General features: G+C 37.5%; 1 protein-coding gene across 1 annotated transcript in view; it reads right to left on the bottom strand.

The window, feature by feature from the left end:
- The window catches only part of csmd3b (CUB and Sushi multiple domains 3b), a 286,431-nt gene that overhangs the window by 24,047 nt on the left and 250,056 nt on the right, over positions 1–12,328 (bottom strand). The window contains exon 56 of the mRNA XM_066714578.1: positions 9,181–9,354. Within this exon, the coding sequence (XP_066570675.1) occupies positions 9,181–9,354 (174 nt within the window). The remainder of the gene's footprint in view (positions 1–9,180; positions 9,355–12,328) is intronic.

The raw sequence follows: 12,328 nt of genomic DNA, 5'->3' as shown, positions 1-12,328 counted from the left end.
TGCTTTGACAAGAAATTGTAAAAGTCATTTTTGGTGGAACAGGTGGTTTACATAAAAAAGTAAAAATAAAAACAGTGAATCAAAGTACATATAATAAGATATGCAACAAAGGCCCAAACCAAATTAAACATTAAAAACATAGTACTTGCTCTTTGCATTTACATTTGGTTAAAGGAAGAATCTTCTGTAAAAGGAAAAAGCTATAATCTAGTATTGTAATGTTTATGTTTCTCAGGTTAGATTTTATTTAGCCTTTGTCAAAATTAAATATTACAAAAAAATACCAATCATATAAATAATGTGTATTATGTATTTACAAAAACATGGAAAGTATAGTGTGTGTATATCAGTAGCTATAGAAACTGAGGCAGAGATCTGTAGGTCTTAACCATGTGATTTTAAATGACATTAAATAAAATCTTTATCTGAATTTATTAACTGCATTTACTTTTTGAATCAATGCCATATAGTTACAACAGCATCTAAAACATGCTTTATTACCTATTTAAAAAATAAAATACTGCTATGGCTTCAGATTTTTGTTCTAATATATATCACTAATACATGAAAATGTAACATATATAGCGTATAACGGTGCAATACGTGTGTGCACCAAAATCCATCAACATATTATTATTAAGGTCATAATGTAATACCACTAGAATTTTTCCTCAATGTAACGCGATTCGTTTACTGCTGTTTTGCTATAGTGCTCCTGAATAATTAATACCTATGCTTTTTATAGGGCTTGCGAGCTTCACTATAACACTCTGGGGTGACACTTAATAATACTGGTATTGCAACACATACAGTCTGAGCTGTGTACGTGCAGTACTTTGAGTTCAGGCTACCGTGTTTGCCCCTCATGCACCAACACAGCTCATCTCCATATAGGACACCATTTTAAGTGTAAACAACTTGACTCTGCCGTGTTTTGGAATTGAACCATCAATTAAAACATTAGAAGCTCCACAACCGTATGTTCATATTTTATTTTGTTTTTTCAACATCACAAACCGTAATAAGATAATACATTACGTGAAGGGTGTTTTGTATTGTGCATACATTTGTTGATGATCTTATCTACAGTAATTTGAAAATGTAAGTTAATGAAGTCTCAGCTATATTTATATAGACAATATGCAATCTATATTAATGTAATTAATTAAACCCCTGTATGCCTATATCAGCCAACTGGTGAAGAAAGGTAACACTTCTCTAGTTATGTCAAGTCCAGCAAAATAGTATGACTATGCCTAATAGTTTAGTGCAATTGGAGATTCCTTAAAGATCAACAGGTTCTGTATTTTAGATGTCAGTGAGACCAGACACTGTCTTGGTAACAATCTACCCTTTCTTTAAAAAAAAAAGTTAAAGTCACACAAAGTTGATTCATAATTAATGTGCCTGGAGAAGGCTCAGTCAAACTCAAGTGTCTAGGAACTTGACTAGAACTTGACTTTTCTTGATGAATAATAGATATACTGTCAAGATGAAAATTCAGTGGGCAAACTACAAAGTCTGAATCATACTTTTATACTGCTGGAATAAAGTTAGACGACTGATGTTGCATAGTATGAAAGCTGATTATATTTTTTAAGGAAAATTAGCATACCTTCATGATTTTTTTTTTTTTTGCTTTTATATTCTCCATTATGTTTTGATGATGTGTTTGAAGTTATGGAATATTTTTTACATGACCCACTGGCAAGATGAGCATCTATATTATTCTATAATGAAATGATGCAAACCAAAATGCACTATAAAATCGTCAGGAAAAGAAAAAAAACATTGACATGCAAACTTTACAAATGTAAATAAAATGTAAATGTGTTACTTTTCAAATAACACTGCTCATGTGAATATGTAAATAATACAACAAATACCATTATTTTAGGAGTGAGTTATGTTTTGTGTGATACATTAATCTCAAAGTACCAAGCTGGGTTCTCCCCAATCAGTTTTCTCTTGTATTTTACTCTCTTTCTATGAATATTTTCAAAATCTAAAATATATTACTTAATGCTGACGAAGTGACTGTTTTAACATTGTGTTAAAATGTCATGAGAGTAGAGGTGGTATGGCTGAGTTACTTTTTTACATTTATGGAAAAGTATTGCTATTTATATAATAATTCCTGTTTTGGAGCTTTATGTTCTGTTGTTTCAAATGTGGTTTAATTTATATTCAAAACTATTTAAAACTGTAACCATCTGTAAACACATTACATAAGTTATGACACTATATCTACTGTCATGACTTATGTAATGTAATTCTATTCAATCAATTTGACAATTCTGTAGACAATTCTGCTCATATTGGACAAAGTAATTATACTTGGTGGTTCTCCTTTTTAAAATTAGTTGACAATCCAACATTGTCTATTGTTAACCTACAAAATCAAAGGTTGTCACCCATTTTAAAATGTGTGTACCCAAAAAAAGCATGTAAGTCTTGATTCAGGCTACAATATCCATTCATGTTTGGTATGTTTGCTGTGACATATCACCAGTCTATGGGCAACAACCCATAGACTCTCAAAAATCTGGAAGAAAGTCTGTCACATATTGGGAATCCTCAAGGAAATACAATCCCTTTTGTCAGCAAGTCAATTTAAGCAGTCCTGGACAGTGTTCCAAGGATAAGAAGTAAAGCAAAACAACACAGCCCAAGACCCATGGGTAGAACCACCTTAGTCCTCCAGCTGTCACTTCTATTAAATAAATGCAAAGGAAATTAGGAAAATTAGAAATTGTAACATTTAGAGATATCTGCAAATGACTTCCTGTTAATTTAGAGATATCTCTAAATGATTTCAAGATATCTTCAAATGACTTCCTGTTCATTTAGAGATATCTGCAAATCATTTAAAGATATCTTCAAATAATTCTGAGATATCTTCAAATGTACTTTTAAATGAGATATATTGAAATGATTTGCAGATATCTCTAATTGATTTGCAGATATCTTTAAATGATTTAGATATATCTTGAAATATTTGAAGATATGTGGAATTATTTGAAGATATCTCAAAATATTACAATATATCTTTAAATTAATTAAAGATATCTGTAAATGATTAATTGGCTTGCCATAATTCTGAAAGTTTTGAATCTCCCACATTCTTTATTATACAACGTGAGCATACAGTGAGCCTGTGACAATTAGGTCTGAGGTTGACAACTAAACCAAGTATGTTAGTTTAGAGTATGCCTGCACTACTTGTCACGGTCTCCCCTGCTCCTACCTTAGTTCACCACCAGAGGTATCCCTCTCCCGAATACTAATCTAGTGCTTCTCCTTTCCTCTATCCAGCACAACCAGTTTCTCCACATTCTTTCCTTCCAGGTGCACCTGTTCTGTCTTCCTCTTTTACCATTGGCTAATCACTCCTTCACCTAGTTCAAACCCTCTCCCCTACATAGTATTTAAACCCCTCTGTTTCCCAGCATAATCACGAAGTCTTGCATTCTCTCCTGGATCAATTCTGAGCATTGTTTCTTGATTTCCTTACCGTGTATATTGACCTCTTGCTTCCCTCTCTCGTTTACCCCTTTTTGGATCTCCCCACTAGCCTGTTCGCTTGATCGATTGACCTGGACTGTCCCTGTTTACTCTCTATCGTTTGCCTTTATCGGATTATCTGCTAAACCTGCACTTGGATCCTGGAACAGCTAATGAGGAAATTACCTGCTTTATCTCTCGAGTCCATAAGACATACAACGCCAGAAGCAACCCCAGGCTTGTCAGCTTCTCCAGTTCCAGACAGACCTGTACATTTGGCCATCCCAGACAAATATGACGGCTCACCAGACCGCTGCGAGGGTTTTATATTACAGTGCTCCCTTTATTTCGCCCATTTACCAACTTCCTTCCCTTCTGATGACGCTAAGATCGCCTTTATTATTACATTACTTACTGGAAAGGCACTTCGGTGGGCATCAGCTATATGGGCTCGTAAGGGCGAAGTAACACGATCTCTCCCAGCATTTCTTAAACATCATCCGACAGCCGGGAAGGACGCTGGTGAACAACTGTTCTCTCTCCATCAGGGTACCTATTCTACCGCTGAATATGCTCTGAAGTTCCGGACCTTGGCTGAGATCAGTGGATGGGGTGAGCCTTCATTAATTACTCTTTTTCGTCGTGGCTTACGTGATGATTTACAAGCAGAATTAGCTTGCAAGGGAGACACACTCGATCTGGAACAACTTGCCATCAGACTCGACAACCTTATAAGATCTTTGTCTGCTACATCCCGGTTATCCACCAGATCTTCTTTCAAGCCTAGCCCTGTTACAGAACCAGAAGCCATGCAGATAGGAAGGACTCGACTACCTGCCGAGGAAAGACAGAGGAGGATACAACAGCTCACCGTTCTTGCCACCACTTAATGTCAGAGCAATCAACAACCAACCCATCGGTTCCGATCCAGTTTCACAGAAAACCAAGCCAATCACCATGTCCATCGGAAACCTACATTCTGAAAAACTGCCTTCCTTAGTGATTGATTCTCCTGGAGCTGACATAATACTTGGACATCCCTGGCTCGTTCATCATAATCCTGTCATTTCTTGGATCAAGGGGACTATTATTTCTTGGGGAGAACATTGCCTTTCTAATTGTCTTTCTTCACCTTGCAGAGCCACCCATATCGAGAGTCCGTTTCTATCAACCCCGCCCGAGTTTCCATCAGAATACAAGAATCAGGCTGCCGTGTTTAGCAAATCCCGAGCCTCCTCTCTGCCTCCACATCGTCCTTGGGATTGCGTTATTGATCTTCTCCCTGGCTCTACTACACCTCGGGGGCAGAATCTTTCCTCTCTCTCTTCCAGAGTCGGTGGCCATGGAGGAGTACATCAAGGAGGCTTTAGCACAAGGCATAATCCGGCCATCCACTTCACCTGCTGCGGCAAGCTTCTTCTTCGTGGCAAAGAAGGACGGTGGTTTAAGACCCTGTATTGATTATAGGGGACTTAATGCAATTACAGTCAAGTATAGATATCCTTTACCTTTAGTTCCTGCTGCCTTGGAACAGGTAAGAGGAGCTCGATACTTCACTAAACTTGATTTGCGTAGTGCTTACAATCTAATCCGAATACGAAAAGGTGATGAGTGGAAGACGGCATTTATTACTAACACTGGACACTATGAATATTTAGTCATGCCCTTTGGTCTGGTCAACGCACCTTCAGTCTTTCAAGCTTTCGTGAATGAGGTGTAACATCCTTATCTTCATCGCTTTGTGATTGCCTACATTGATGACATTCTGGTTTACTCCTCTACTCTCTCAGAACATATCTCCCAGGTTCGACAGGTGCTGCAATGTCTGTTGCAAAATGGACTCTATATCAAAGCCGAGAAATGTGAATTTCATTGACAGCGAGTGGCCTTTATGGGATACATCATCGATACCAGTGGAGTTCACATGGATCCTGAGAAAGTGAGAGCAGTAACTGAGTGGCCTCAGCCTCAAACAATAAGGAGTTGCAACGTTTCTTGGGTTTTGCTAACTTTTATCATCGCTTCATCCGAAACTTCAGTTCAGTCGCATCTCCTTTAACTTCTTTATTAAAGGGCTCTGCTCGTCGTTTATTATGGACGGATTCTGCTGAAGTTGCCTTTAAGAAACTCAAGTCCCTGTTTACCACTGCTCCAGTCCTCAAGCACCCAGACCCTAATCTCCCTTTTGTGGTAGAAGTAGATGCTTCTGAAAATGGTGTCAGGGCAGTGCTCTCTCAAAGACACAGTCAACCACCAAAGCTCCATCCCTGTGCATTCTTCTCAAGCAAATTATCACCTGCAGAGAGGAATTATGAAATCGGTAACAGGGAACTCTTGGCAGTAAAGTTGGCCTTTGAGGAGTGGAGGCATTGGCTGGAAGGATTCAAACATCCATTTCTAGTACTCACGGATCATAGAAATTTGGAATACATTCGAGCAGCAAAACGTCTCAACCCCCGTCAAGCGCGCTGGGCATTATTTTTTACCCGTTTTCAATTCACCATGACTTATCGCCCAGGATCTAAAAACACCAAGGCGGACGCTCTATCTCATCAGTTTGACTCGGTTCATGAACCCCTATCTGATGATCCAATTCTACCCTCAACTTGTATTGTCGCCCCCAATCAAATGGAATTTCTTGGATGAACTTCAAAGGGAACTTTCCTCTAATCCTGCCCCTTCTACATGTCCTTCCAATAAGATCTATGTACCTACATCCAAACGTTCTACTCTTCTGCAATGGATACATTCTAATCCCGCCTCTGGACATCCAGGAATCCATCGCACTATTGCCCTGATTAAACAGAAATTCTGGTGGCCCACTCTGGCACAAGATACTACCCAGTTTGTTAATGCATGCTCCATCTGTGCCCAGTCTAAATCTTCACAACATCCCCTTTCTGGTCTCCTGGAGCCTCTTCCAATTCCACAACGTCCCTGGTCTCATATTTCTATTGATTTTGTTACTGATCTTCCCAGCTCTCAGGGTTATACTACCATTTTTGTAGCAATAGATCGTTTTTCTAAATCATGTCGGCTTATACCTTTACAGAAGCTTCCCACCGCGCTTGAAACTGCAGAACTTTTTTTCCATCACGTGTTCCACATTTATGGGATTCCTGAAGACATTGTTTCCAACCGAGGCCCTCAATTCACCTCCCGCGTCTGGTCTGCTTTCTTCAAGGCTCTGAATATTAAGGTCAGTCTCACCTCCGGTTACCATCCACAATCTAATGGTCAAACAGAACGTCTTAATCAAGAGGTCATACATTTTCTTCGTTCATACTGTAGTACCTCCCAAGATGATTGGAGTCGTTTTTTGCCATGGGCATGAGTACGCCCAGAATTCCCTGACCAGTTCTTCCACAGGCCTCACCCCCTTTCAGTGTGTCTTAGGATACCAACCGTCTCTGTTTCCTTGGAATGAGGAGTCTACCGACATCCCAGCAGTCGATGATTGTTTCCATCGCAGTGCAGATGTATGGAATGCTACACACGTCCGTCTCCAAAGAGCTATCCGCCGTCAAAAGACCTTAGCAGATCGACATCGACAACCCGCCCCGCAACACCACCCAGGACAGTTGGTTTGGCTATCTACTAATGATATTAAACTTAAACTCCCATCCAAGAAATTGAGCCCTCGCTTTATCGGTCCCTTTCCTGTTCTCCGCCAAATCAATCCAGTTACCTATCATCTCTAGTTACCTTCTCACTACAAGATAGCTCCATCATTTTATGTTTCTTTGTTAAAACCTGTATGCCCCGATCCCTCCTCTCCTTCTGATTCTCCTCAGGATTCTTCTTCTTCTTCTCCTTCTTCTTCTTCTCCTCCGCCTCCTCCTCCCTTGGATCTAGACGACGGTCCGGCATATGCTGTCAGAACCCTGTTATGTTCTCGTCGCCACAGAGGACGCCTGCAGTACTTGGTCGACTGGGAGGGGTATGGATCCATCTCTCATTGCGGACTTTCACAGGGCTCATCCTACTGCTCCTGCTCCTCGGCCTTGTGGCCGTCCTCGCCGCCGTTCTCACTACTCTGGTCCAGCCGAGGCTGATTCTTGGGAGGGGGGCACTGTCACGGTCTCCCCTGCTCCTACCTTAGTTCACCACCAGAGGTATCCCTCTCCCGAATACTAATCTAGTGCTTCTCCTTTCCTCTATCCAGCACAACCAGTTTCTCCACATTCTTTCCTTCCAGGTGCACCTGTTCTGTCTTCCTCTTTTACCATTGGCTAATCACTCCTTCACCTAGTTCAAACCCTCTCCCCTACATAGTATTTAAACCCCTCTGTTTCCCAGCATAATCGCAAAGTCTTGCATTCTCTCCTGGATCAATTCTGAGCATTGTTTCTTGATTTCCTTATCGTGTATATTGACCTCTTGCTTCCCTCTCTCGTTTACCCCTTTTTGGATCTCCCCACTAGCCTGTTCGCTTGATCGATTGACCTGGACTGTCCCTGTTTACTCTCTATCGTTTGCCCTTATCTGATTATCTGCTTCAACTCTAAGCCTGCACTTGGATCCTTTCCTTTGGTCCTTGAGGATGTTACACTACTCATATGGATTGTGGATTAAAAAAATATGTAAAGATGTATATTGGATGTGAAATTATCACAAAAAGCTCATCAGTATCATTACTTTTGTGATTCTCTAAATCCTTCTTAATAATAGTAAAGTTTATTTTGAAGTTGAGTTAATTTTAAAAAACACACCTTGAAGTTGTGTCATGAACTGTTATGTAAATCCTTTCACATTTTTTGTTTTTGTGGTTGGTGCCACTTAAAAAACGTGGACCTTATGAATCAAAGCACTGTTATATTCAGTCTTTGAATGCACAAGGAGCTGTAAATTATCACCCAGCAGATAGCAGCATGGAAACAGTGTGTTTTCTTTAACACTTTAAATGATTGATCATCACAATAATGCTCATCTGATGAGCTGTAACTGATGTTCCTAAAGGTAGATTATCAACCTGTGCATAAATAATTGGCACCTCCTTTTGTAATTCAATTGTTGGTTGATCAGCATCTGACACTTTAAACCTCCACACAGCTGGATGCCATACTTGCTGCAAACAAGGTCAGAATGCTACATGTAGTCTTTTTCTACTGGGACTAATAACTGATTCCAAACACTGAATTATCTATATCTGACTGCCCCAAATATGTTATTAGGGTTACTGATATATTTAGTTATTTAATGATGTACTCACTGATGAAAAACCTAATTATTGGTCTTACAATAACCAGCAGAGAGACTCGAGCATGATGATTTAAGTCTCAATTCCTTGCATGTATAAGATGAAGTGCATAAGGTATTCATTTGGTATTCCTGTTGTATTCATATATCAGTTCATTAAGAATCATTGCCAATTTTTGTAAAATATGAGTAGTATTATTACATTCCAAAGCTCAATTTTAAAACATGAAAAATGTTTTTGTTCCATTGTTTCATGTCCCATGAAAGGGGCACAGAGTGAAAAAAACAGTCTAGAAAAACAAACATTTAAATAATTGGTTCTTTTGTGAAATTGTGCACAACTTGTTATTGTCTGTTCATTGAAAATGCTTTCGTACTGAAAGTTGAGACATTTGCAATGATATTTGTAATTCCTCTGATTACACATTAATTAAGCCCTTTAAAACAGAATTGGGGGTGGGGGGAGGGGGAACTTACGCAAACATTGAGGCACTTCTCCGCTCCATGTTCCATTTCCAACACAGGTTAAAATTGCTGGAAAAGAAAGCTCATATCCTGAAGAACAGCTATAGCTGACACTGGTCCCCCACTCAAAATCAGTTCCTTCCAGTATTCCATTGGATATTGCTGGTGGAGCAGGGCAGGTAACGGCTTATGTGGAAAAAACAAAACAATGAATAATACATACTACCATGGTATGTAGGCACATATCAACCTTTTTAAAAACTAATAAATATCTTCAATCTTCCATCCAAGTACTAATCTGTTTTCCACATCCCATATTCAAAATATTGTGCACTAGGTTGGAGGATTTATGCAATGCAGATGCACCAATTTAATGATCTATATTGAAGTACAACTCTAGTGACAGTCAGTCACTAGGCTCTCCTCTGGTTTGCTTTGTGTCTGTGTGGCCTGTTGGAAGCTCTGCACAGGCGCTCACTCATTGACAAAGCAGAGCAGATCACAAGTGATGCTAGACATTCGAATGATTATGTCTCGTAATAGCAAGGCAGTGCAATGTTGTTCTCAAAGTAGTACAATTTGCATATGCCTAAGCATTTCCATTGAAACGGTTTCCACTGGCTTGCCTTTTGACCTCTAAACAATTTATGAGTGCATAGAAACGAATCAAACAATAAAGAAAAGGGCCTATTAAAAAAAAATACCTGCTGATACATTAAGAATGAAAATAAAGGTTTTTGTGAAAAGCAAATTTGTTGCATATATTTAAGTGTAACCTCTAATTACCCCTGAAACATTATATAATTACATTGTAAAAATTGCACACATACACAAATAAATCAAATGATTATTTTCTGCAATGAAATTTCTCTTAATATATTAAAAAATCTATTTCTATGTTCACAATGGTAAATAATTTATAAATATTATTGAAATATGCTGTATTATTCAATTCATTAAATTACCTGTGGATACCATGCACAGTTGAAGGACATGTATTATTATTATTATTATTATTATTATTATTATTATTATTATTATTATTTTAATTTTTTAATTTTTCTTGGCAGATGCCCTTATCCAGGGCGACTTACAACATAAGTGCAAAACAAAGTGCAAAACAAATCAACAATATGAATTGGCCTGGACAGGCAATTTATAATATATGGTTTACACTGTACTATAATCTGTTTTTTCATAGCTCTAAATTGGACTAGCATCTGTATGTTTCTTGCTGGCATGGATAATCCTAGATTAGATCAAACAAAAACTTAAAACATCAACCATCTTCTACTGCATCTGGACTCGAGCTTCCATTTTATACTTCTAATGTGCTGCCAGAAGATATTAATTTGGTCCTTTCTAAAACACCCAAGATATGAGTTCTCCATCTGCATATTTTGTCTCTTAAGTACCACTGACTGTGTATTCTGTTTCTGGAGTGTCTGGAATCATTGCAATGTTGGAATGAAGATCCAAACAAATTATTGCATGATTTGCATTGTCTGTTACAAATTGAAGATAACTTCTGAAGGCCTTATTCACTGTAATTAATCATGTAAAGCATCTAATATAACTCTACCCAACTCAATTTGTTTGAATTTGTATATTACAGAAATTAAAATTACATCAATAAATAATGAAAATCTCAAAATATTATATTAATGCACTGATATTCTTAAATTAAATGGTTCCAGGTGACAAGACAATTAATAAACAGTGTGTACCTTATCTTTACAAACTTTAAAGCAACCAAAAATGAGTATTTTAAAACTGTTTGGACCAGATGTCCATTCAAATGGATAAAAAGTTTAAGAATGAAAGAGTTTTTATTAAAATAATAATAATAATAATAATAATAATAATAATAATAATTAAAAAAAAAAAAAAAAAAAAAATATATATATATATATATATATATATATATATATATTCATTGCATTAAAGACAAGAAAAAGGCATTGTTATATTTTTCAAAACCTTGGAATATAATTTAGGTCTGAAGGGGTTAATTTTTTATAAGCAGTTGTCCTTCCTGACATTATTATATGACCTTTGCTGGGTTTACGACTGATTACTTGTTTTCTCCTAGAGCTGAAAAGATCCAACATTGTCACATTGGTCCATAAAACTCTGTCCTCTTGCGCTTTGGTCAGATCTTAATGGTTTACTAGATGTCTGTGTTTTTGACAGTTTCCTTTTCTGAAGGAAGATTTTGTAGCCTCAGCTACGCACTTCACACCAGATTTTCAAATAAAACCTCTTTACTTTTCCCCTTGAAACTGAGAGATATGATTTAGAATGCAAAATCCAAAGTATGTTAGCTGCTTAGGAAATTATTAGCATTTAAAAACCAGCCCACCTCCTGCTTTAGTCACTTTTGTTTGCATAGCTTCCAGTTTATGTATGAATGAATTGTGGTCTGTACACTTCAAAGCTAAACACATATTTTTGTTGTAGTTTGATTAATGTAAAACCTTTCCTTAATTTATATGTTTTTATCATATTGTATAACATCTTAGCTAACACACCATATGCTATGCTACTCTGTGTAAGGCTCCACCTTTAAAAGAATCAGCAGTTGATTGCACAGCCCATTAGTTGCTCACTTACAGATGTTCACATGCCTCTGTTGTCTTAATTAGTTCTGAAAGTAGTCCTTTACCTTATAACTGAGAGAGAGAATGTACAGTACACTCCATTAAAAGGCATTATAGTTTCATGAGGTCATCTGAGATACAATGCCTGTAACATATGACTTTTTATTATTAAATTTTAAAAGGATATTAAACTTCTCATATGCCAGTAGTATAAGAATGTATTTCCCTTCTTTGGAAGATGTCGGTAAGATGCTCCATATGGCCCAGCCATTTGTATTATCAATGCAGAAAACAAAAACTATACAATAAAATCAACAGCACTGGAACTTGGGATGTCCTCTTTTGTTCGCATGCACTAGAATATTATACAAATTCGTATTATGTCAGCTAGCATTTGACTGACAAAGCTAATATTGTTTAATTCAGCAATTTACAGGTGACATCTTATTAATTATCCTAAAATATGAGGCACACATCAACTGGTTTTCACCATCAACATTTTAAAATACCTGATGACTATTCCAGTCTGTTTAATTGAGGAGTTCAAGTAAAGGTCTTCA

The sequence above is a fragment of the Amia ocellicauda genome, chromosome 10 (assembly GCF_036373705.1).
Source record: "Amia ocellicauda isolate fAmiCal2 chromosome 10, fAmiCal2.hap1, whole genome shotgun sequence".
Classification (NCBI taxonomy): Eukaryota; Metazoa; Chordata; class Actinopteri; order Amiiformes; family Amiidae; genus Amia; species Amia ocellicauda.
Note: the sequence above shows the minus strand (reverse complement) of the source record. Positions and strands in the feature narration are given on the sequence as shown.